Source organism: Acipenser ruthenus, chromosome 41 (genome assembly GCF_902713425.1).
Source record: "Acipenser ruthenus chromosome 41, fAciRut3.2 maternal haplotype, whole genome shotgun sequence".
In the NCBI taxonomy this organism is placed as follows: domain Eukaryota; kingdom Metazoa; phylum Chordata; class Actinopteri; order Acipenseriformes; family Acipenseridae; genus Acipenser; species Acipenser ruthenus.
The window spans coordinates 6,073,682-6,100,619 of NC_081229.1; the positions used below are offsets into that span (position 1 = coordinate 6,073,682).

Genomic DNA, 26,938 nt, shown 5'->3' on the forward strand with positions numbered 1-26,938 from the left:
ACGGTGCGTGTCGTGTGGGAAAGTGATAGCAAACATGTCGAAGCTCACTTTTGCACTTTTGTAAAATAATGTTTTGTGTTCGCAAGCCTCTTCATTTTACCACAAAAGTTAAGCTTTGCTAGTTTATAAACACATTTTGTTGATGCTTTGGTTTAGATGCACGGCTATAATCACGGATTGATGTTAAAACCAAATCAGTTGTGCAGCTAATGTAAATCTAATCCATTAATATAATTCAGTGTAGCTGAATTCATGAGCTATTGTTTCAGTAATATGTTGAACGTTTGGGCTACCCAGGTCTGCCTTCTTAAGTTTCTTAATATAACAATTTTGGTCTGAATATATATATATATATATATATATATATATATATATATATAGATTGATAGATAGATAGATAGATAGATAGATAGATAGATAGATAGATAACAAGATAGATAGATAATGACAATTAAACTACATCTACCCGCATCTAAAATACCCTCGTTATAAGTACATTTGTTTATGAATTATTTTTCTATTACAATAAGATTACAGGCTGCTATGAGTCTTGCTAGGGATGAGAGAGATGTTACAGAATTTCCTTTTTACAAAATACAAAGCAGGTAACCATGGTTACAAACGGGTGTGATCAGATATGGCTGGGGCTCTCTGGTGCTAAACTTTCAAAATGGTTTAGCACCAGTTTTTCAAAAGGATTTGCACCCCTGCACATCCACCCCTGTACTATCTTTATTTTCTTTATTAATTGTCGTATAAACATGCCGTTGTTTCATTGTGTCATTAGAGACGTCTGCGGATGATTGAGTGACTGTCAATCAGCCCTGACCACACTGTACATCAAACACAAAGTGATGTTTGTTTGGGGAGAGAGAGGTGAGGCTCAGTGAAGGTCAGTCTGAACAATGAGTCAGAGACACACCGCCACAGCCAAAGCTTGGTGTGTTTTGTACTGTTCTGTAGAGTTTTGTTTATATGGAGCATGTGTTTAAATATTTTGATTCCTTCCTGTGTTTGCTTTTGTTTGGTTAGATTGCTGAATGTTTAGTGGCTTGTGCAATGCTGCTCGAACTATAATTAATAGTTTTCTGTGAACAGGGAATTTCCATTTGCTTTTAAAAGTGCCCTGTTGAAACCCCTATAATGTAATTTAGCTAGTTCAATTCTGAGTAATTATAGACCTCTTTCAACCTTCCTTTTTTTGCTAAGGCTCTTGAAAAGGTGGTATTTAAACAAATGAATTGTTCCCTCGATAGTAATACTGTTTTGGAGAAGTTTCAGTCAAGGGCTGGGACCAAATCAAAACTCTGACAACCCGCTAATCGCACTTAACAAAACTGTATTTAATAGCATTTTCTTTTTATGAGTAGAAGGAATAAGATACTTACAAAAAAAAAAGAAAACGCTATTAAATACAGTTTTGTTAAGTGTGATTAGCGGGTTGTTAAAGTTTTGATTTAGTCCCAGCCAAGGTTTCGTTCAAATCATAGCACAGAGACTGCTGTGGTTAGGGTTGCAAATGATCTACTTATGTGTGCAGATTCATATGCTGTGTCTATTTTAGTCCTTTTAGACCTGAGTTCTGCATGCGATGCTGTGGATCATGCAATCTTAATTGATTGTCTTAAAGAAAGGGTGGGTCTCTCTGGGACTGTTCTGAACTGGTTTAGATCATATCTGATGGACTGACGGTACTTTGTTGCTACTACAGTTTTATTTGAGTGTCTTGCTGATATTAAAAGTTGGATCTCTCAAAATGTTCTGCAATTAAACAGAAGACAGAAGTCTTATTAATAGGTTCTCAGAAACAGAGAGAGTTATCAAAAATAGATTTGGGTAACCTGACTTCAAATTTGAAATCCAAGGTGAGAAACCTGGGGGTTATATTTGATTCTGAGCTCAGCTTTGAATCTCATATTAAACAAACAGAACAGAAAATAGGAGGCACTTTTTTACACAGAGAATTGTGAGGGTATGGAACCAACTCCCCAGTAATGTTGTTGAAGCTGACACCCTGGGATCCTTCAAGAAGCTGCTTGATGAGATTCTGGGATCAATAAGCTACTAACAACCAAACGAGCAAGATGGGCCGAATGGCCTCCTCTCGTTTTTAAACTTTCTTATGTTCTTATGTTCTTAATTACTAAAATGTATTTTTATCATCTGAGAAACATTGCTAAAATTAGCTCATTTCTTTACTTGTCTGATGCTGAGAAAGTAGTTCATGCCTTTATTTCATCTGGACTGCACTACTGCAATGCTTTGTTTTCTGGTCTTCCAAGTCACTCCCTGTCACATCTGCAGCTTGTGCAGAATGCAGCTGAGAGGGTCCTAACTAAAACAAAGAAAAGGGCACAAATTACTGCTGTGTTGGCATCACTGCACTGGCTTCCAGTTTGTTATAGGATTGATTTTAAAATTCTATTACTAACATTTAAAGCACTTAATGGCCAGACACCAGACTATTAATTGAGATGTTAACTCTATATCAGCCTGCGCGTACAGTGAGACTGAGTCAGCTGACAGACACTTACTTTGTGTTCCGAGGGTAAAGCGCAAACAGAAAGGAGAAGCTGCTTTTTGTTGTAATGCTCCCAGACTGTGAACTCACTGCCATCCTCTGTCAGAGAAGCACCCTCAATGGCAATTTTAAAACAAGGCTTAACACTCATTTTTACAACATAGCCTTTTTAAACTAAATGTGCTTTCAACGTGTTTTGTTTCTGCTGCCTCTACTGGTTCAAATGAATGTTTTTTTTTTTTATCACTTTTCTACTAATTCTTAATATTTTTTAAATTCTCTCCTTTAGTTTACATGTTTATTTTCTCTGTATTTTCTTTGTAAAGTGCTTTGAGCTGCTTTTAGCATGAAGGCGATATATAAATATAGTTTATTATATTACTATATAAATAAAGTTTATTATTATTATTAAAAGCTGCTAAATGACAGTGTTGGAGTCTGTGCCTGCATTCCTGTCGCTTGCCAAGCCTTGAGCAGGACGTTACTTTATCACAGGAGCTGTGCAGGTGTTGTGTGCTGGTCCCAGTTTAGGGAGCATACTGGTCTCAGCAGCAGATGCAGCATGCGTCATATCGCTGGCTAGTCTTAGCAGAGTCAGTGTGTTGCTGTGTGTTGTTTTGTATCCTGGACACAGAAATTACATTGTTTGGCAGAAGGCCAGCGCTCAGTCAAACCAAGGAACATTTTTGTAATGTTTTTTCTTTTTTTTTTTTTTCTTTGTGCGTTTTCCAACTCAAACAATAGCAGAGTCTGTCACTATTTGGCAAATCAATTCATTAATGAAGTATCAGCCTGGCAATAATCAACCATAAGCAATGCATTGAGGACTGCAGTATTGTAAAAGTAAACAGAATGACTTCACAAAATACAACTGAGTACATATATGTGCATGTGACAGTGTGGCAGGGTGCGAGCACAGGGGTGTGTGGGGGGGGGGGATATTGGGTGGCAGGGAGGGAGTTAAAATCCTCCCTGCAAAAACACATGGGAATGTGGCTGGAGGGGGAATTGAATAAGTGATTACATGATTAATTAAGGCTCCAGCCACAAGTGTATAAATAGGGTGATCACGGGTGTTCGTATAGTAAGGATAGGGTTGATGTTGGTGTTAAAGGTGGAGGTTCTGTGTTCTGCGTTCTGCGTTCTGTGTTTTGTGTTCTGTGGTCTGCGTTCTGTGTTCCGTGCTGTATTTATGTCTGTGTTCGTGTTTGTTTACGTCTCAATAAGTGTTTTTGTAGCCCTTTAGTTTTGGCTCTTGTGCTGTTTATTTTGTTCATGTGTTTTATTCTGTCTAATGTTTAGTGTTTTGTTTATTCATTGTATTTATAATTAGACATGGACCTTCTGTGTCTGAGTCTCCCTTCCTGGTCTAAACACCACTGCCATTGACACTGTCATTAGATATACTGTCTGCTTGAGTTTCTTCAAGTTTCAATAACACTGATGAAGGCACTAGCCGAAGCGCTTGTGATCTGGCTCCCTTGTGCCAGAGTTGAAGGAGTGATCGACAGAGTAGATCGGGTCACAAACAGGGCAGGTACAGAAGCAACAGTGATTGTCCATGTAAGGACAATTAACATGGATGAGAGGAGGTCAGAGGTACCGAGAGAGAGGTTCACCGAACTCACTGTCAGAGGTACCGAGAGAGAGGTTCACCGAACTCACTGCCAGAGGTACCGAGAGAGAGGTTCACCGAACTCACTGCCAGAGGTACCGAGAGAGAGGTTCACCGAACTCACTGCCAGAGGTACCGAGAGAGAGGTTCACCGAACTCACTGCCAGAGGTACCGAGAGAGAGGTTCACCGAACTCACTGCCAGAGGTACCGAGAGAGAGGTTCACCGAACTCACTGCCAGAGGTACCGAGAGAGAGGTTCACCGAACTCACTGCCAGAGGTACCGAGAGAGAGGTTCACCGAACTCACTGCCAGAGGTACCGAGAGAGAGGTTCACCGAACTCACTGCCAGAGGTACCGAGAGAGAGGTTCACCGAACTCACTGCCAGAGGTACCGAGAGAGAGGTTCACCGAACTCACTGCCAGAGGTACCGAGAGAGAGGTTCACCGAACTCACTGCCAGAGGTACCGAGAGAGAGGTCCACCGAACTCACTGCCAGAGGTACCGAGAGAGAGGTTCACCGAACTCACTGCCAGAGGTACCGAGAGAGAGGTTCACCGAACTCACTGCCAGAGGTACCGAGAGAGAGGTTCACCGAACTCACTGCCAGAGGTACCGAGAGAGAGGTTCACCGAACTCACTGCCAGAGGTACCGAGAGAGAGGTTCACCGAACTCACTGCCAGAGGTACCGAGAGAGAGGTTCACCGAACTCACTGCCAGAGGTACCGAGAGAGAGGTTCACCGAACTCACTGCCAGAGGTACTGAGAGAGAGGTTCACCGAACTCACTGCCAGAGGTACTGAGAGAGAGGTTCACCGAACTCACTGCCAGAGGTACTGAGAGAGAGGTTCACCGAACTCACTGCCAGAGGTACTGAGAGAGAGGTTCACCGAACTCACTGCCAGAGGTACTGAGAGAGAGGTTCACCGAACTCACTGCCAGAGGTACTGAGAGAGAGGTTCACCGAACTCACTGCCAGAGGTACTGAGAGAGAGGTTCACTGAACTCACTGCCAGGCTTACAGAGAAAAGGAGTCAAGTGATTTTCTCCAGGGTATTTCCAGTTCTGAGAGCAGGGAAGGAGAGGCTTAGCAGAATAATTGGTTTAAATGTATGGTTAGAGAATAAATGCAGAAAGGAGGGTTTTGGGTTCGTGGATAACTGGAGCACCTTTTGGGGAAAAAGCGAGATGACTTACACCTTAATGATAGGGGAGTAGCTATTCTGGCATGGAACACAGAAAGAACCCTTAGGAAGACCAGAAAGGATTTAAACTAGGCAGGGGGGTGGGAACCAAAATCAGGTTGTAGTTAGAGCTAATGGTGCAAGTCACATAGACTGAAAAATGAAATGCCTGTGTCTCAATGCAGAAGCATCAGACATAAATGTCACGTCAACTGAAAAGCATTCTTCTGGAATCACAGAAACCTGAAGATGGAGGAGAATTCCACAGGCAGGACGTAACGAGGAGAATTCCACAGGCAGGGTGTAACGAGGAGAATTCCACAGGCAGGGTGTAACGAGGAGAATTCCACAGGCAGGGCGTAACGAGGAGAATTCCACAGGCAGGGCGTAACGAGGAGAATTCCACAGGCAGGGCGTAACGAGGAGAATTCCACAGGCAGGGCGTAACGAGGAGAATTCCACAGGCAGGGTGTGACGAGGAGAATTCCACAGGCAGGGTGTAACAAGGAGAATTCCACAGGCAGGGTGTGACGAGGAGAATTCCACAGGCAGGGCGTAACGAGGAGAATTCCACAGGCAGGGTGTGACGAGGAGAATTCCACAGGCAGGGTGTATTATTAGTATAAAATGAACGGGATGGGGTGCAATGTTTTTTTTTTATTTTAATGATTTTAATTTAATAGGTTTTTAACGCTAAGTTTATAAAAAACAACTCTGAAGTTGACACCTCTATGAAAAGTCCAGCTCACTCGAAGCTGCGGCTCGCCATCCCGCCTGCTGCTTTCCTGCATTGCCACTCACCAAGACACAAGGCACCCAGGGGAGAGGTGCCATGGTAGATAGGTGTGTAATATATGGCTGCTCCAACACAGCAGGGCCAATGGTATCTCTTCACAAGTTTCCTAAAGAGCTGGCATGATGCCGGCAATGGGTGAAGTTCTTGAGGAGGACCAGAGATTGGGATGCTAAGCCCAACAGCAGCTGCATTTGCAGCACCCACCCAAGACAGCTTTATTAATGTAATGATGTTCAAGATGGGTGCTGTTAAAAAATGTAATTAAATAAGGATGCAGAACCATCCATTTATCCAGATGCTACCTGCAGGACAGCAGCATCTTCTTCTAGTAAAAAAAGGAATAAATCACCAGGACTCGAGCGGCTGCCAGGAAAAGAGAGGTGCAGAGGGTAAGGACATGATCCTATCATTTCATTACCTCTTAGTGTGATGAAAATATGTATGAAAATAAGTGACACGATTATATAGCCAACAACCTCCCATGTACATTATTAATAAATAATGTGATAAAATGATCACGTTATGTCACGTTCTCATATGCATTCCTGTGAAGTCTCGATTTCGTCGGGACACTCCTGCGTAAGATCTTCTGCCTCCGGATTATTTAGATTGCCAATCTTAACATAAACTTCAACTTTATTTATTTATTATTATTTTCCCCTCCCGACCTGTGAAAATGTCTTTAGGCTACTTTATGATGTTGATGTAGGCTGTATCAGATTATACTAGGCTACAAGTTAAGAATAAAGTATTATTTACTGTAAATGTAAGAATTATTATATTGATTTGTTCAGAGCAAGTCATGCAGTAAGTCCGAAAAAGGAGACCTCTGGTTCTCGTGTTTTCATAAGTTGACAGATATTACTGTACATGTTTTGCATGTTAAATTAATCTGTTGCCATGGAGATCCGACACACTCTGTGTCTATTGCTCGGCTTTTAAAAACCCTACAGTGAGAGACTGGCTAATTTGTACGGAGTTTCTGAGCTGGGAGAATGCACCTTTTTTGTTCTTTGTGTCTCGAAACAAAGACGGTAGAGTCTGTATTCGTTTTTGTTTATTTGTTTATGTTTAAAGGGTGTCAGCCGACCAAGTGACTAAGAACCTTTGCAGCAAAGCATAGCCTCCATAGACAGTGAAGGTTATCGGGCTGTGTGTGTGTGACACTGTGTAATTGACTGCACTATTATGTAAAGTCTGGTGTTACCTCAAGTAAATCCCATCACTATTGAACATCTGATTATAAAAAAAAATGTAACAATATCTAAAACTTTCATAATACTTCAGGGTCTGTGTCTTGTTTTTACTGTGAACCTGAACACTAAACGCTCAATTCTTTTGCAATCTGCCTCCTTGTTGTTGTGTATACTTCCTATCAGTCCCTGATGTCCTGCCCAGTTAAATACCTGTGCGGGAGATAATTAAGGTCCCTCACCTTATTGAGGGTGGCGTAGTCGAAACATACAATTGATCATTTAACCTCTTGTTTGATTAATATCTAAATTCCACTAACGCGCTACAGCAGGGATGCATAGATGCAACAATCAAGCGATATTCTTCAAAATAAATTTGCCATCTGAATAAGGATGCTTGGCACAAGCTTTTCACTAAAAGCATGCGTGAAAATACCGCCAAGAAACAAATTCAAATTAAAAAACCTGAAACTCTAACACCTGTCATGTGCTACTCATCAAGACTACAACAAACTACAGAAGAGAGAGAAGCAAGTGAAAATGTAAACAAGCTTTTTCTTTACAACAGTGAATGTCCTGCTGTGATGTCACGCACACGCGCTCTTCCGGGTAGAGGTCTCAAAGGGTTTTGAAAACGGTCTAACCGCGTTTTTTTCCACTTTATAAGTAACAAATCTAAATGCAACTTGCAGGACATGTATAGAAAGTTTAGCTGCACTCAGCAATGACTTTTTTATGTCATTGCACCCCACCCTTAAGTGAAAAAAATGAAAAAAGATTTATAAATGAAAATAATAAAATAAAACGTTGAGGAGATGACAGCACAGAAGTATCCTTTTGTACTGAACTGAGATCATTAAAAGTATCTCACCAATATGGAGAGGCAAGTACAAAGCAAATAGAATGTTAGGCTATATTACAAAAATCATGGAATACAAGTCTAGAGAGGCATGTGAGATTGTACAATGCCCTAGTTAGACCCCAGCTAGGATACTGTGTGCAGTTTTGTTCACCTCACTGCAAAAAATACATCATTGCACTGGAGAAGATACAGAGAAGGGCAACCAGGCTGATCCCAGGACTGAATGACATGAGCTAGGAGGACAGGTTAAAATAATTACATCTCTTCAGCCTAAAAAAAGAAGGGAAAGAGGGGACTTGATTGAAGTCACTAAAATCATAAGTGGTCTCGATAAAATTAACTCAAGACACTACTTCAAGTTTAGCACAGAGAGAAGAACAAGAGGGCACAAGTGGAAGCTGAGAAAGTAAGTTTAGAACAGAAGGTAGGAAGCACTTTTTTACACAGAGAGTTAGAAATGCATGGAATAGCCTGCCAGGTGAAGTAGCAGGATCTAAAACCCTGGGAACATTAAAAAAGACCAAAATCTGTGCCGTATAGGAGAATGGTGTGCCAACAAGGGACGAGCCTTCATGGGCTGAATGGCCTTTTCCCATTCCCAAACTTTTCCTATGTTCCTCCTTAGTTTCTGATTCAGTGTTTTTATTTATGGAGGAATTTCTGCTTCCGATTGTCAGTATTCCCATCCTCACTCTCCCACCCTCGCTCTCGTTCCATCCCTCTATTATTATTATTATTTCTTTATTTAGCAGATGCCTTCATCCAAGGTGACTTACAGAGACTCTCTTCCTCTCTTCCTTCCTTCCTCCCTCACTCTCTCTCTCCCTCCCTTCCTATCTCTCACTCTTGCTCCCTCTACTTCCCTCACTCTCTCATTTTGTTTTGGTTCCCAAGTCATTAAAAAGTCAAACTCATCTGTAAAAATGAAAGTGTTTAAAAATAAAAAAGCAGGCTGCTCTCTCCCCTCTCTCCCACGCACATGGCTGAGGCATGCTGAGAAGGGGCCAGGAGCATGTTGGTCCCTGGACGGTTGCAAAAGATCTCGTCTGACCTTGAAGGAAAGAATGACCTCATCATCCAAAGTGAAAAAAACAAACAGGAATCTGAGAGCTGGGAATGCCTCTGTGTTACTGAAACTAGAAGAAACTGAGTCAAGCAGACTAGCATTTCAGCTAGTGCCTTCATCAGTGTTACTGAAACTAGAAGAAACTGAGTCAAGCAGACAAGCGTTTCAGCTAGTGCCTTCATCAGTGTTACTGAAACTAGAAGAAACTGAGTCAAGCAGACAAGCGTTTCAGCTAGTGCCTTCATCAGTGTTACAGAAACTAGAAGAAACTGAGTCAAGCAGACAAGCGTTTCAGCTAGTGCCTTCATCAGTGTTACAGAAACTAGAAGAAACTGAGTCAAGCAGACAAGCATTTCAGCTAGTGCCTTCATCAGTGTTACTGAGCATGTGAGAGATGGAAATAGGAAGGAGAGAGAGAGGAGGATGAGAGAACATGGAACATGGTTTTTCCTATTGTTCTTCTTCTCTTCCTCAGTGGACTTGTCATTCTTGAAGTTCCAGTGGAGTTCATATCCAGGAGTTGAGATCATGTACCAGGACTGAGAAAAACAATCACTGTGACACATAGAGACTCAGAGACAGACACACAGAGACACAGACACACAGAGACACAGAGACAGACAGAAACAGACACAGAGACACTGAGACAGATGCACTGAGAGACAGGGACACAGAGACACAGAGACAGACACACACAGACACCGACACTCAGAGACACTGAGACACATAGAGATACAGAGACACATAGAGACGCACACAGACACAGAGACACTGAGACAGACACAGAGAGACATATAGAGAGAGACACAGGGAGACACAGTGACACTGAGACAGACACACAGAGACAGGGACACATCGACACACAGACAGATAGAGACACTTAGACACACACAGGGACACAGAGACATACAGAGACAGACACACAGAGACATACGCTTACACAGAGATACACAGAAATACAGAGACTGGACTGGAATTTCAACAAATAACACACAGTGATTGGTTGATTTCTCTTACATGATTTGAGACAGAAATCCAGTTAATTTAATCTCTCTTTTTCCCTCCTTTCCAGACAAGCAGCATTTCAAGGCTAATAGAGCATCAACCCCTCAACCCTCTACAGCTCCCTTCACACACTGACTGATGGACACAAACCTGTCGTTGCCCCTTTAAGACAGCACACAACCCCTTTAAAGATGGGCCTGCCCTATCTCTGCCTATTGGTCTTCCTATTCGCTCACTCCACAGCCAACCAGAGCCCTTCCAAAGCGGCCAATCCAAATCCTGCCCTGACAAAACAAAATGCCCCTCCCACCTCTTCAGACAAAAAGCAGCAAGCCCCTCCCCCATCCAACTCCAGTGGCAGGGCGGCCCGGGAGAGCCCCGCCCCACTGACCCTGACCCTACAGCTGATTGGAGAGTGCGGAGGGAAGGTGGAGGAGGAGGGAGGAGCCTCTGTGACTCACTCCCTGGATCCAGCCTCGCCCCTGGTCCTCACTCACAGGATCAGGCTGGCCCCCTCGTGCCACTGCGACCCAGCCGACACCGCCGCCCTGACCCAGCGAATCACAGCCCTGGAGAGCCAGATCTCAGAGCTGAGGGAGCGCTGTGGGGGAGGGGCTGCCGGGAGCTGCTGTGCGCAGCAGGACCTGGCTGCTACAGGTGAGAGATCAAAACAGGATTGCATTGATTTGTAGTTTAATGTGAGTTACAGTCTGAAGCTATGCATACCATAACTCAGGGTGTTTAGGAACGCTGCATACCTGAAAAAAAAAACTATATTGTATTACTATTATTGTTTAAGTATCGTGAATAAAAACGATTCCTTGTGCTCTGTATCCTTCACACCCAGTAGATTTACACACAGCAGTAAATGTTGTTATTTCAGTCCCGCTGGTTGTGGGTGTCGCTGTCCTTTGTGTTGGCGCGCTCCCCAGCCCCTCGAGTCGCAGAGTTCGACGAGTCAGCGCTGAGCCAGCGCTAGAGTCAATAGCCGTCAGCGTTAAGATTAGTGCCGTTGCTATTCAACGCTGAGTTTAGGTATCCACCCAATTCCTGAGGGGTTTTAGGAAGGCGTCTGATAGTGTTATACATTGCGATACACTTGGGGACTGCTGATAACACTGAATACAAGGGGGCAGCCTTAATGTTTGAGTTAATGTTGGCTTTAAGAATCCCTTGATTGTAAACATCATGGAAAGATAAGGTGATATGTGACATATATCATTTGAAGCTAATTACACTTTTAAAATGGTAATAATAATAATAATAACAATAATAATAATAATAATAATATTTCTAACTCCCCCTCTATCCTCTCCCCCTCTATCCTCTCCCTCTCCCCTCTATCCTCTCTCCCTCTCTCCCCCTCTCCCTCTCCCTCTCTCCCTCACCCTCTTCCCCTCTCCCTCTCCCTCACCCTCTTCCCCTCTCCCTCTCCCTCACCCTCTCCCTCTCCCTCTCTCCCCCTCTCCCCCTCTCCCTCTCTCCCTCACCCTCTCCCTCTCTCCCCCTCTTCCCCTCTCCCTCTCTCCCTCTCTCCCTCACCCTCACCCTCTCTCCCCCTCTCCCTCTCTCCCTCACCCTCTCCCTCTCTCCCCCTCTTCCCCTCTCCCTCTCTCCCTCTCCCTCTCTCCCTCACCCTCTCCCCCTCTCTCCCCCTCTTCCCCTCTCCCTCTCTCCCTCTCCCCCTCTCCCCCTCTCTCAGGCTCTCGCGGTGTCCAGTCTGTCTGCTCCGGTCACGGTACCTTTGAGTCGGGATCTTGTCGCTGTGAGTGTGAGCCTGGCTGGAGCGGCCCCCTCTGTGCTGACCGGCACTGCCCTGCAGACTGCAGTGACCAGGGGCGCTGCGTGGATGGGCGGTGCATCTGCTTCCCAGGGTACACCGGGGCAGACTGCGGGCAGGCCGGCTGTCCCAGGAATTGCACAGGCAGGGGGCGCTGCGTGGAGGACAAGTGCATCTGCAATACCGGCTTCACTGGAGAGGACTGCAGCAGCAAAACTTGTCCTGGAAACTGCCAGAACAGAGGGAGGTGTGTGAACGGGAAGTGCCTGTGCAATGAGGGCTTCACTGGAGAGGACTGCAGCAGCAAAACCTGTCCTGGAAACTGCCAGAACAGAGGGAAGTGTGTGAACGGGAAGTGTGTGTGCAATGAGGGCTTCACTGGAGAGGACTGCAGCAGCAAAACCTGTCCTGGAAACTGCCAGAACAGAGGGAGGTGTGTGAACGGGAAGTGCCTGTGCAATGAGGGCTTCACTGGAGAGGACTGCAGCAGCAAAACCTGTCCTGGAAACTGCCAGAACAGAGGAAGGTGTGTGAACGGGAAGTGCCTGTGCAGTGAGGGCTTCACTGGAGAGGACTGCAGCAGCAAAACCTGTCCTGGAAACTGCCAGAACAGAGGAAGGTGTGTGAACGGGAAGTGCCTGTGCAATGAGGGCTTCACTGGAGAGGACTGCAGCAGCAAAACCTGTCCTGGAAACTGCCAGAACAGAGGGAGGTGTGTGAACGGGAAGTGTGTGTGCAATGAGGGCTTCACTGGAGAGGACTGCAGCAGCAAAACCTGTCCTGGAAACTGCCAGAACAGAGGGAGGTGTGTGAACGGGAAGTGCCTGTGCAATGAGGGCTTCACTGGAGAGGACTGCAGCAGCAAAACCTGTCCTGGAAACTGCCAGAACAGAGGAAGGTGTGTGAACGGGAAGTGCCTGTGCAGTGAGGGCTTCACTGGAGAGGACTGCAGCAGCAAAACCTGTCCTGGAAACTGCCAGAACAGAGGGAGGTGTGTGAACGGGATGTGCGTTTGCGAGGAAGGCTTTACAGGTGAAGACTGCTCCGTGCTGGCCTGCCCTGAGAACTGCAGCAGCAGGGGGCGCTGTGTGAAGGGCCGTTGCGTGTGCCGGCGTGGCTTCACTGGTCCGGACTGCGGGGAAACAGCCTGTCCTGTGAACTGCAATGACAGGGGGCGCTGCGTGAAGGGGGTGTGCCTCTGTGACCCCCGGTTCACCGGTGAAGCGTGTGACATGCGCGTGTGCCCCCGAGACTGCAGCCAGAGAGGAAGGTGTGAGAACGGGGCCTGTGTGTGCCAACAGGGCTTCACAGGAAAAGACTGCTCCCTGGGTGAGGGCCGGTTTACACTGCTTGACAGGAGTGGAAATAACACTCCATGCATAGCAGATTTACCCAGTCTAAGTTTTACCTACAATTTTAGGATTGACATAATTAAATATATATATATATATATATAATTTAGATATTTTATTTAACATAACATAATCAAAGAAACTACAAAATGATATCGCAAAAATCTAATGGACAAATCTATGGCCAAAAGTTTTGCATCACTCTATATAATTAAGACCATAAGAACATAAGAAATTCTAGAATGAGAAAAGGCCATTCGGCCCACCTATGCTCGCTCACGTAATGCATGAGAGGAAAAACAAAAAAACCTCTAACCAAGTTCGTAGAGGAAATGAAACCTATGGGAGTCCGTGGCTAAACGGACCGCCCTTCCTCCAGACGGCTAGCTGAAGGTCTTATTGTGGTCACAGGGAGGGTTATACAGTATTGATCATGACAGCATCCGGTCTATTCTTGAAAGATCTGATAGTCTCTGCTTCAACAACTCTGGCAGCCTGTTCCAAACAAATTCTGCTTCATAAAGTCAAATAAAACTTGCTGAATAATGTTATATTAACAGTTCTCCATATACTTAACAAACAACTGACAACAATTGAAAAGAGTGGCATTTTCAAAATCTATCATTAAATATTGTACTAATATTATGGCTTCTGGTAAAATTTTGTGGTACCATTTTGTAGTTTCTTTGATTACATGATGTTCAGTAAAATATCAAAATTATGTTCATATAGTGCAAAACTTTTGGCCATAGCTGTAGTTTCAATAACACTGATGAAGGAACTAGCTGAAACGTTTGTCTGCTCTCCTCTCCTCTTCTGTCTCCTCAGAGCTCCCCACAGTCTTCTCTTCTATCTCCTCAGAGCTCCCCACAGTCACCTCTCCTGTCTCCTCAGAGCTACCCTCAATCATCTCCTCTTCTATCTCCTCAGAGCTCCCCTCACTCCTGTCCTCTTCTGTCACCTCAGAGCTCCCCTCACTCTTCTCTTCTGTCTCCACAGAGCTCCCCACAGTCTCCTCTCTTCTGCTGTCTCCTCAGAGCTCCCCTCACTCTTCACCTCTGTTGTCTCCTCAGAGCTCCCCTCACTCTTCTCTTCTGTCTCCTCAGAGCTCCCCTCACTCTTCACCTCTGTTGTCTCCTCAGAGCTCCCCACAGTCTCCTCTCTGCTATCTCCTCAGAGCTCCCCTCACTCTTCTCTTCTGTCTCCACAGAGCTCCCCAGTCTCCTCTCCTCTGCTGTCTCCAGCTCCCCTCACTCTTCTCTTCTGTCTCCACAGAGCTCCCCACAGTCTCCCCTTCTCTGCTGTCTCCACAGAGCTCCTCTCACTCTTCTCCTCTGTTGTCTCCTCAGAGCTCCCCTCAGTCTCCTCTCCTCTCTTGTCTCCTCAGAGCTCCCCTGACTCTTTTCCTCTTCTGTCTCCTCAGAGCTCCCCTCTGTCTCTGGGCTCCGCACTCTCAATGTCTCGGACTCCTCGGTTTTGGTTCAGTGGAATCGACCGGATGTCCAGATCGATGGATATGAGATCAGCTTCCAGACCACGGTACAGTACATCTGTCTGCAATTCTGTTTGTCAGTCTGTCTGTGTCTGATTGTGTCTGCAGGTATTTCTCTGTCTGCCAATGTATCTATCTGTCTGCAGGTCTATCTTTGTGTATGTCCATCTGTCTGTCTGTCTGTCTGTCTGTCTGCCTGTCTGTTTCTCCTAATCACAGCCTTTCCTTTCTAATGTGTTCTTAAGCTCTTTAGCCTGTGGGTCCGAAACAGCCTTCTCCTCCCTGAAATGGATCAAACACAGTAATGCAGTGCAAACACAGTAACGCAGTGCAAACACAGTACTGCAGTGCAAACACAGTACTGCAGAGGAAACACAGTACTTCAGTGGAAACACAGTACTGCAGTGGAAACACAGTACTGCAGTGCAAACACAGTAATGCAGTGCAAACACAGTACTGCAGTGCAAACACAGTAACGCAGTGGAAACACAGTACTTCAGTGGAAACACAGTACTTCAGTGGAAACACAGTACTGCAGTGGAAACACAGTACTGCAGTGCAAACACAGTAACGCAGTGGAAACAGTAACGCAGTGCAAACACAGTAATGCAGTGCAAACATAGTAATGCAATGCAAACACAGTAACGCAGTGCAAACACAGTAAAGTAATGCAAACAATGTAATGCTGTGCAAGCACAGTAACACAGTGGAAACACAGTAATGCAGTGCAAACACAGTAATGCAGTGCAAACAGTAATGCAGTGCAAACACAGTAATGCAGTGCTGTGGCAATGCGCCCCGCCCCTGTGTGCATTTGTGTGTTATGTGTTGTATGGTGCGTGTGTTAATGTTGGTGTATAGTCATTGGTACACGGGATATAAACGGGTCTGTGTTTCACGTGTATTTAAAAAGTGTAGATTTGTATTTAGGCACGAGGAGGGCACAAATCACTTCACGTGCTGGTTAAATGTAATATGTGAGCACGGGGTTGCACAGAATTAATTCACGTGCTGGGATTCAAGTGAATAATTAATTAGTAATTGAATCCCAGCACAACAGTATATATAGAGACACATAGCACTCACTCATGGTTGGGTGTTCGGTGAGTGGAGAACGGGATAGGAGACGGAGGTAAACAGAATAAGAAGAAGAAGAAGAAGAAAAGAAGTGTCTCACTCACCGTGTTTCGTTTGTCTGTCCGTGTCTGTTTACTGCAAGGGCGTAGGTTTGGTTTGAACATTGGTGGGGACACAATTTTTTAGGGGGGTGGAGTCGCGGTCGCTAGGGGGGTTCAGGGGCGTGACCCCCCGGGAAGACATTTTTTAGAAGACAACTGTTAAATGGTCACTTCTGGTGGCTTAAAATGAATGAATCGAGGATAATCTGATTGACATGAAGTTGGCTGGTATACACTTAAAACACTATGATAAAGTGGCACTCCTGGAAGCTGGTTTGACATCCCTGCTATAGAATTACTAATAACCTGAATTATAACCTATCCCAGCCTTACTGTAAGCTACTAATACCCCTGCCGCTACAAGCATGAGCACATGCACGCTTACGTGCTCTGCCTGCCTCTCCTGTGTCTGTGCTGCTGCTCGTACCTGGGTGCATTGCTTCATTCACCTGATAAAATAATAAATTAATGCATGTCATATAGAGAGAAAATATATGGCTATGCTAACTTTATTTGCTGAGTATTACTATACAGCATTAGCCTACTATCATATCACAATGTGCCTCAAACAATAATATATCTCAAAACTGAGTCTAACACTTTCACTTTTATTATCACTAAGCCATTATAGACCTCACCTGCGACCCTGTTGCTCCACCTGCCTCTGTACTGCTTTTACCAGGCTGCACTGCTTCATTCACCTGATAAAATGATAAATTGATGCATGCTGTTTAGAGAGAAAGTATGACTCTGCTAACTTCATTAGTAAATTATTTTTACATTTGCTATGAGAATCATTATCAATTGTGTTTATTACTTTAATAACATCTTCCTACTTACACTTTGACTTTTTGTAAAAAAAAAAACTTCCTTATGTCCATCTTTATTTTTTTGGCTGCCATTATGCTTTAGTCACCTAAAGCCAAATTGAAGTGATTCGCTAACGTTAGTTGGTTGACGATATCAAAACATGCTCACGCACACTGACACTCTCTCTCTCTCACACACACACATAATGATTAGCTGTGAAACAAGCTAGCTAGCCACCAAGGACGTGGGGTTAGCAGCTAGCAATGGGTCGCTAACGTAATAAACCTACTTACCTACCCATTAGGTAGGTCGGTAGGTTTATTCTCTAACTATGTTGCTGATGAGCTGACAATACCTTCAGCCGCGGTACCTGGCTTTCATTCAGTCAGTGGCTCACACTCATATCAGACTGACCGGCAAGCGGCAGCTTCAGATCAGCGTCTTTCCAGAGTCCAGCCTAAGCCAGCGGGTCTCAACCTTTTTTACTCACGCCCCACTGAAATTTATTTTTATATCTCCTCCCCCCGGTTAATTTGACTTTTTAATATATATTTTTTTATGACTACCTATATAATATAGAGCGTTTATTTAGCCGCCTGGATAGTCACACTGTCCATTCAATCAAATATATGTTCGTGTTCGCTTTTTACACACACGATACAAAAATATCAAGCAAGGAGTAAGTTAGTTACAAAGGGAGGAAGGAGGAGGATTGAAATAATGTGACAACGCATTAACCAACAAACAAACTAAATATTGAATTTAACTGATTATATTTGTTCTTATTTTTTAAAATAAATGTGAAAAATGTGGCACAATATACACCGTTTAAGATTGACTAGAATGTTCCTTATTTTAAATCCAGAGAATCACCTTTAACTCCCGAGTCCTTGTTCACTTTCGCGCCTCAATAAAAACAGAACACTCTGCTTGGTCGCTGACGTCACCCGCGCACTGAGTCCGTGTTAGTGATGCATTATGGAATTTGTAGTTTTCTTGTCTGCTGATTACACCCCAAAACCCCACCAAACACCTACAAATCCCAGGTTGAGAACATAGTGCCTAAGCCAATCAAATTAGCGTTTTTTTTTTGTTTGTTTTTTGGAGGAGGGAGGAGCAACGAGGGGATCTTGAGAGAGTTAACCCTTTGTGGAGCGGATAAAATAACATGACAAAAGACGTTTCAGATTTATCAAAATTATTGGTAGGGACAATTCAACGCTCCCTTGACATTGGTAGGGACATGTCCCTACCGTCCCTAGCTAAATCTACGCCGGTGGTTTACTGTTTAGTACGTTTTGTTTGTCTATTTTATTTTGGCCGCAAGTGCTGTGTCCTGTTTTTGTGTTCTGTTTAAACCTTTTATTTTGTTAATAAACGCTGAGTGCTACCATTTGCACTGAGCTACTCATCACCACCGCCTGTCTGTGTGTTTCTCTCTCTCCGGTTCTGAGTTCCTCCCTGCAGCCAGCCTGTCACACGTGGTGTCAGAACCGGGACGACAGCGCCTCCAGACTCAGGCCAGAGAGAGTACTACAGGAATAAAAAAAAAAAAACACCAACCAAAAAAAAAAAAAAGTGGGGGTGCAATGGCAGATGACTACAAGCTACAGGACTGGATCCTGGAAAATGCTGGGCTGGAGGCCCAGTCTATGCCAGTAGCCATCCGGATCCTGTGGTTGATGGATAGGGAGCGATGGGAGGCCTATGAGAGGGAACACACCCTAACCACCTGGGAGGAAGGTGTGGAGTTGGTCCTCAGCTACCTGGAGGCAGCTGTAAGTGGAACAGCAGCCCAGGTAGCCGGGTCTCCAGCAGGAGGATTCATGGCCAGCTGCACCTTCCTAGAGATGGGGGAGGAGCCCGAACGTCCTACGCCTGAGTGGGAGGAGCCCGAACGTCCTACGCCTGAGTGGGGGGAGCCTGAACGTCCACAGCCCAAGAGGGGGGAGTCGGTGCGTCCACAGCCCAAAAGGGAGGAGTCAGTGTGTCCACAGCCCAAAAGGGAGGAGTCGGTGCGTCCACAGCCCAAAGAGAGGGAAGTCGGTGCGTCCACAGCCCTAGGACCCAAGCTGCCAGCAGAGGGAGAATACCTGCTGGTTCCACCTCCACCAGCAGAGGAAGAATGCCTGCTGTCCCCATCTCCACCAGCAGAGGGAAAATGCCTGCTGTCCCCATCTCCACCAGCAGAGGAAGAATGCCTGCTGGTTTCCCCTTCCGAGGCAGAGCCGCACCAGTCCCCTGCAAGAGAGGCAGAGCCGCACCAGTCCCCTGCAAGAGAGGCAGAGCAGCACCAGTCCCCTGCAAAAGGGGGAGACTACACGCTGCTCCCACCTCCGTCGCCAGGAGACTACACGCTGCTCCCACCTCCACCGGCAGGAGCAGAGCAGCAGGAGCTGCTTCTGCCCCCGCCATGTCCACCAGCAGAGGGTGAATGCCTGCTGGGTCCCTGTCCACCAGCAGAGGGTGAATGCCTGCTGGGTCCCTGTCCACCAGCAGAGGGTGAATGCCTGCTGGGTCCCCGTCCACCAGCAGAGGGTGAATACCTGCTGGGTCCCTTTCCACCAGCAGAGGATGAATGCCTGCTGGTCTCACGTTCCCCACCATCATGAGGAGAGAAGCGGGAGCTGCCTCTGCCTCCATCACCATCAGGGGGAGAGGAGCAGAAGCTGCCTCTCCCTTCACCAGAAGGACCAGGACTAGATGCTGGCGGTCCTGGAACCGCCCGGCTGCAGAGGCCGAGAAGAGGGCCAACACCCGCACCCCAGCTTGTCCTGACTCCCTGCCTCGCTTCGCCCAAGGATGCCTGCCTCGCTTCACCCAAGGATGCTTGCCACGCTTCGCCCAAGGATGCCTGTCTGGCATCGCCTGGGGCTGCCTGTCGCTCCGCAACGCCTGGGGCTGCCTGTCGCTCCGCATCGCCTGGGGTTGCCTGTCGCATTGCCTGGGGTTGCCTGTCGCTCCTCATCGCCTGGGGCTGCCTGTCGCTCCGCATTGCCTGGGGTTGCCTGTCGCTCCGCATTGCCTGGGGTTGCCTGTCGCTCCGCATCGCCTGGGGTTGCCTGTCGCTCCGCATCGCCTGGGGCTGCCTGTCGCTCCGCAATGCCTGGGGCTGCCTGTCGCTCCGCATCGCCTGGGGTTGCCTGTCGCATTGCCTGGGGTTGCCTGTCGCTCCGCATCGCCTGGGGTTGCCTGTCGCTCCGCATCGCCTGGGGCTGCCTGTCGCTCCGCATTGCCTGGGGTTGCCTGTCGCTCCGCATCGCCTGGGGTTGCCAGCCGCTCCGCATCGCCTGGGGCTGCCTGTTGCTCCACATCGCAGCAGGAAGTACTGTGGCCAGAACCCCACCAAGGGGAGCTGCCGGCCACGAAGAAGGTGGGGGAGGTCAGGAGACCTGCTCCCACTGCAGCAGTTTCGCTGCCGGAGATCGTGGGAGAGGTCTGGAGACCTGCTCCCACTGCAGCTTCTTCGCTGCCGGAAATACTGTGGTCGGAGCCCCACCAAGGGGAGCTACCGGCTACGAAGAAAGGGGGAGAGGTCAGGAGACCAGCATCCCCTGCAGCAATTTCGCTGCAGGAGTGGACCAGCATGCTGTCAGCCGTGCCACTACCGGCAGGTGTGCTGACAGCATTGCCAGCCATGGGCCCACTGAAGCCTCCCTTCCCAGCCCGAGACTTTGTCCTGGACTGCTGGGTTTTTAAGGGGGGAGGTGGCCATTGAGGCCATGTGTGCTGCGCACAAGGGGGGGTATATGTGGCAATGCGCCCCGCCCGTGTGCATTTGTGTGTTATGTGTTGTATGGTGCATGTGTTAATGTTGGTGTATAGTCATTGGTACACGGGATATAAACGGGTCTGTGTTTCACTTGTATTTAAAAATGTAGATTTGTATTTAGGCACGAGGAGAGCACAAATCACTTCACATGCTGGTTAAATGTAATATGTGAGCACGGGGTTGCACTTAATGAATTCACGTGCTGGGATTCAAGTGAATAATTAATTAGTAATTGAATCCCAGCACAACAGTATATATAGAGACACACAGTAATGCAGTGCAAACACAGTAAAGTAATGCAAACACAGTAACGCACTGCAAACACAGTAATGCAGTGCAAACACAGTAAAGTAATGCAAACACAGTAATGCAGTGCAGGCAGTAGCATGTGTCAATTCTCGTTTTTTTCGAGTAATTACCTTTAAGAAATTTGAAGTTGTTCAGTATTAATTAAATGGAATAAAACATATTAATTACTCAACACAAAACAATGCGGCTCCTCAGTTTCCCTTGTTTGCACAATTATTACATATCAATCAATAGCAATGTTATTAATATAGAACCTGTCATGATCAAACTCACTCAAACTCATGTAGATTTTTTAAACGGGTATTTCTCTTGCCTTTCTTTTATACTTTTTTTAATATGAAATCATTGAAATCATTTTTATTTCCCTTTCCTTTGAAATGCGTCATCACTGCAGTGCATTGTGGGATCGTAGTCCTGGTCAAGATGTAACCTCTAATTAAACCTTACAAAGAAATACATCTCCCAGTTTCAACAGTGGCAGCTCTTGGGTTAGGTTGAACAAAAGGTATCATTTACGTGACAAATCAGTTGCGTTTTCTAGTTTCGCAACACATTTACACTGTCAGTTCACAGCCTCCTCAGAATGTCAGTGTCCCGGATGAGAGGGAACTTCACTTCCAATCAGCTGTTGAAACACTCAGTGCGGAAGTGCATTCATTGCCATTGCTTTGTATTCAATTGCAAGGGTGAGGGAAAAGGCAGCTCTTCTTGTTTTGAAATGAACACGTTAATAAAAGTATTTAATTAATACCTGCCAACAAATACTTCTTGAAGACAATTCATTAGAGATCCCGAGTATTGGCACAACCCTAACAAACAGCCCTGGACAGTGTCTCGAGCAGCTGAGCAGCAATGGCTAATATTATGAATGCTCCTCTGGCTCTGTCACTGTGGTTGTGTCATCCCTGGCTGGCCTCTGCTCTGGGCCAGTTGCTTTCAATTACTCTGCTCTGGTTGCATGTAGAGCCCAGCTGTGTTCTGTGTACGACATGTCACAGGAATGCTGCCGACTCAACTGAGCAGGTCTGCTCTCCATCTGGGGAGAGAAAAAGAAAGCTCTCTCACGGTCCAGAGAGGATGGGACAGGAACAAGCGCCGCACACACACCCCTAGTGGTCATTCCACAAACTGCATTGCCTTCCTGCTTTCTGGAGTCTTCCCCAAAGAAGACCCACCCAGTGGTTTATGCAGTAATGTTAAGAGAAACTTATACAATTAAATAATAATACAAGTCTGTCTCAATGTCTCCAGTGAAACGCTTGTCTGCTTGACTTCTAGTTTCTTCTAGTTTCAGTCACACTGATGAAGGCACTAGCTGAAACAAACGCTTGTCTGCTTGACTCAGTTTCTTCTAGTTTCAATAACACTGGTGGAGGCACTAGCTGAAACGCTTCTCTGCTGGACTCAGTTTCTTCTAGTTTCTCCTTTTTGTCCCCTTACAGAAGGAGGATGATGAGAAGCTGACCTCACGGCTGGTGGGCGGGGTCTCCAGCTATACTCAGACAGGACTGGCTCCCGGGCAGGAGTACCGAGTGACTCTGAGATCCGAGCGCAACCAGGAGCTGGGACCAGAGGCCTCTATTGACTTCACAACATGTGAGGGAGCACATTACACTCTCACTCTTCTACCTCTCACTCCCTCCCCTTCTCTATCTCTTTTTCTCACTTTCTTCTCCGCCTGCTCACTCTTGTTCTCACTCTACTCATACTTGTTTTTCTTCTTCTCACTCTTCTCACTCTCCACCTCACTTTTCTCATTATGCCCAGTCTCAGTGTGTTTTTTTCACCTCATTCTTCTCACTCTTTTTGTCTCCTCTCCTTGTTTTGTTGATGCATTTTCTCAGTCTTCTTTTTCTAATTCTCTTAATGTTTCTTAATTACCTCACCCTTCTTCTCACTCTTCACCTCACCCATCTCATTCCTCATGTTCTCACTCTTCGCCTCACCCATCTCATTGCTCATGTTCTCACTCTTCACCTCATCCATCCCATTCCTTATGTTCTCACTCTTCACCTCACCCATCTCATTCCTCATGTTCTCACTCTTCACCTCACCCATCTCATTGCTCATGTTCTCACTCTTCACCTCACCCATCCCATTCCTCATGTTCTCACTCTTCACCTCACCCATCTCATTCCTCATGTTCTCACTCTTCACCTCACCCATCTCATTGCTCATTTTCTCACTCTTCACCTCATCCATCTCATTCCTTATGTTCTCACTCTTCACCTCACCCATCTCATTCCTCATGTTCTCACTCTTCACCTCACCCATCTCATTGTTCACATTCTCACTCTTCACCTCACCCATCCCATTGCTCATGTTCTCACTCTTCACCTCACCCATCCCATTCCTCATGTTCTCACTCTTCACCTCACCCATCCCATTCCTCATGTTCTCACTCTTCACCTCACCCATCTCATTGCTCATGTTCTCACTCTTCACCTCATCCATCTCATTCCTTATGTTCTCACTCTTCACCTCACCCATCTCATTGCTCATGTTCTCACTCTTCACCTCACCCATCTCATTGTTCACGTTCTCACTCTTCACCTCACCCATCCCATTCCTCATGTTCTCACTCTTCACCTCACCCATCTCATTGCTCATGTTCTCACTCTTCACCTCACCCATCCCATTCCTCATGTTCTCACTCTTCACCTCACCCATCCCATTCCTCATGTTCTCACTCTCCACCTCACCCACCCCATTCCTCATGTTCTCATTCTTCACCTCACCCATCCCATTCCTCATGTTCTCACTCTTCACCTCTCCCATCTCATTCCTTATGTTCTCACTCTTCACCTCACCCATCTCATTCCTCATGTTTTCACTCTTCACCTCACCCATCTCATTCCTCATGTTCTCATTCTTCACCTCACCCATCTCATTGCTCATGTTCTCACTCTTCACCTCACCCATCCCATTCCTCATGTTCTCACTCTTCACCTCACCCATCCCATTCCTTATGTTCTCACTCTTCACCTCACCCATCTCATTGCTCATGTTCTCACTCTTCACCTCACCCATCCCATTCCTCATGTTCTCACTCTTCAACTCACCCATCTCATTGCTCATGTTCTCACTCTTCACCTCACCCATCTCATTGCTCATGTACTCACTCTTCACCTCACCCATCTCATTGCTCATGTTCTCACTCTTCACCTCACCCATCCCATTCCTCATGTTCTCACTCTTCAACTCACCCATCTCATTGCTCATGTTCTCACTCTTCACCTCACCCATCTCATTGCTCATGTACTCACTCTTCACCTCACCCATCTCATTCCTCATGTTCTCACTCTTCATCTAACCCATCCCATTCCTCATGTTCTCACTCTTCACCTCACCCATCTCATTGCTCATGTTCTCACTCTTCACCTCACCCATCCCATTCCTCATGTTCTCACTCTTCACCTCACCCATCCCATTCCTCATGTTCTCACTCTCCACCTCACCCACCCCATTCCTCATGTTCTCACTCTTCACCTCACCCATCCCATTCCTCATGTTCTCACTCTTCACCTCTCCCATCTCATTCCTTATGTTCTCACTCTTCACCTCACCCATCTCATTCCTCATGTTTTCACTCTTCACCTCACCCATCTCATTCCTCATGTTCTCACTCTTCACCTCACCCATCCCATTCCTCATGTTCTCACTCTTCACCTCTCCCATCTCATTCCTTATGTTCTCACTCTTCACCTCACCCATCTCATTCCTCATGTTTTCACTCTTCACCTCACCCATCTCATTCCTCATGTTCTCACTCTTCACCTCACCCATCTCATTGCTCATGTTCTCACTCTTCACCTCACCCATCCCATTCCTCATGTTCTCACTCTTCAACTCACCCATCTCATTGCTCATGTTCTCACTCTTCACCTCACCCATCTCATTGCTCATGTACTCACTCTTCACCTCACCCATCTCATTGCTCATGTTCTCACTCTTCACCTCACCCATCCCATTCCTCATGTTCTCACTCTTCAACTCACCCATCTCATTGCTCATGTTCTCACTCTTCACCTCACCCATCTCATTGCTCATGTACTCACTCTTCACCTCACCCATCTCATTCCTCATGTTCTCACTCTTCATCTAACCCATCCCATTCCTCATGTTCTCACTCTTCACCTCACCCATCTCATTGCTCATGTTCTCACTCTTCACCTCACCCATCCCATTCCTCATGTTCTCACTCTTCACCTCACCCATCCCATTCCTCATGTTCTCACTCTCCACCTCACCCACCCCATTCCTCATGTTCTCACTCTTCACCTCACCCATCCCATTCCTCATGTTCTCACTCTTCACCTCTCCCATCTCATTCCTTATGTTCTCACTCTTCACCTCACCCATCTCATTCCTCATGTTTTCACTCTTCACCTCACCCATCTCATTCCTCATGTTCTCATTCTTCACCTCACCCATCTCATTGCTCATGTTCTCACTCTTCACCTCACCCATCCCATTCCTCATGTTCTCACTCTTCACCTCACCCATCCCATTCCTTATGTTCTCACTCTTCACCTCACCCATCTCATTGCTCATGTTCTCACTCTTCACCTCACCCATCCCATTCCTCATGTTCTCACTCTTCAACTCACCCATCTCATTGCTCATGTTCTCACTCTTCACCTCACCCATCTCATTGCTCATGTACTCACTCTTCACCTCACCCATCTCATTCCTCATGTTCTCACTCTTCATCTAACCCATCTCATTCCTCATGTTCTCACTCTTCACCTCACCCATCTCATTGCTCATGTACTCACTCTTCACTTCACCCTTCTCATTCCTTATGTTCTCACTCTTCCCACTGTTTTTCTCAAACTTAAATTCAGATAATTTTGAAAAAAATAATTCAAAAATCAAATACACTTTTACCACAATATGTGTGTCTTTTACAGACAGAGAATACATGTTGGATCTACGATATTTCATGAATATTAGATCAGATTTTACTGTAATGATTATCTTAGATCTGTGTAATTAACCCCCCCCCCTCAGTGATCGGAGGCCCCAAGAACCTGCGTGTCATCAAGGCGACGGGGGGCGAGGTGGTGGTCCAATGGGATCGCTCAGTTTCCAGTGTGGATCGATACCGCCTCTCCTTCATCCCGAGCGAGGGGGAGGGGCGTGGAGGAGACATGGACCTGCCCCCCCAGAGAGACTCCGCCCACCTCACCGGCCTGGTCCCGGGGCGACAGTACAACATCACACTGGTGGCTGAGAAGGGGCGGAGTCGCAGCGTGCCTGCCAGGACACAGGCCACGGCCGGTAGGTGGAGCCACCATAGAAAGAATACAGTGCGGGCGACGTAGGCTTGTGGAACAGCCATAGAAATGACACTGGAGGACTAGAGTGGTAGCAGTCACGTGGAATATCCATATAAACAATTCAGGAGGAGTAGATTGACAAGGGGAAATTAAAAATCCATAGAAATTATAGAGTGAAGAGATAAAATGAAACAGCCACAGACATTCTAGAGACAGACCAATGGAACAGCCATATCAATCATACAGATGCTCTAATGAAGTGAATAATGATCTGAAGGACCAGTGACACGCTAAAATTAAATAGCCTTATAATGATGTAACATGACTGGAGTGGGAAGTTTAAATGAAATGGCTATAGAAATGATATTGAAGGATATAGGGATTTGACCATAGAATCTGTGGCGATGGGCTAGAATAGCAAATTCCAGTGAAATATCCCAATCAGGGTTCAACCACAGAACACACAGGGAGAAACTACAACAGCCCTAATGAACAATGTGAACTTTCTCATTAACAGCGGCTCCTTGTTTTGATTTTTTCCAGTCGCAGAGTGGCGGACAGGAGAGTGTGCTGGCTTTCCAATGCTGATATGATTTCTCTTAAAGGGCCGGTGTGCACTCTCTCTTCTCTTAAAGGGCCGGTGTGCACTCTCTCTTCTCTTAAAGGGCCGATGTGCACTCTCTCTTCTCTTAAAGGGGAGGTGTGCACTCTCTCTTCTC

The 26,938-nt window shown here is 46.2% G+C and overlaps 1 protein-coding gene across 3 annotated transcripts in view; it reads left to right on the plus strand.

The window, feature by feature from the left end:
* The window catches only part of LOC117964831 (tenascin-like), an 89,456-nt gene that overhangs the window by 7,952 nt on the left and 54,566 nt on the right, over positions 1–26,938 (plus strand). For all 3 annotated transcript variants that reach the window (XM_059010780.1, XM_059010781.1, XM_059010782.1), the window contains exons 2-6: positions 10,312–10,901; positions 11,947–13,353; positions 14,800–14,915; positions 22,380–22,533; positions 25,951–26,220. In XM_059010780.1, coding sequence (XP_058866763.1) covers positions 10,436–10,901; positions 11,947–13,353; positions 14,800–14,915; positions 22,380–22,533; positions 25,951–26,220 — 2,413 coding nt within the window. In that variant the 5' untranslated portion in view covers positions 10,312–10,435. The remainder of the gene's footprint in view (positions 1–10,311; positions 10,902–11,946; positions 13,354–14,799; positions 14,916–22,379; positions 22,534–25,950; positions 26,221–26,938) is intronic.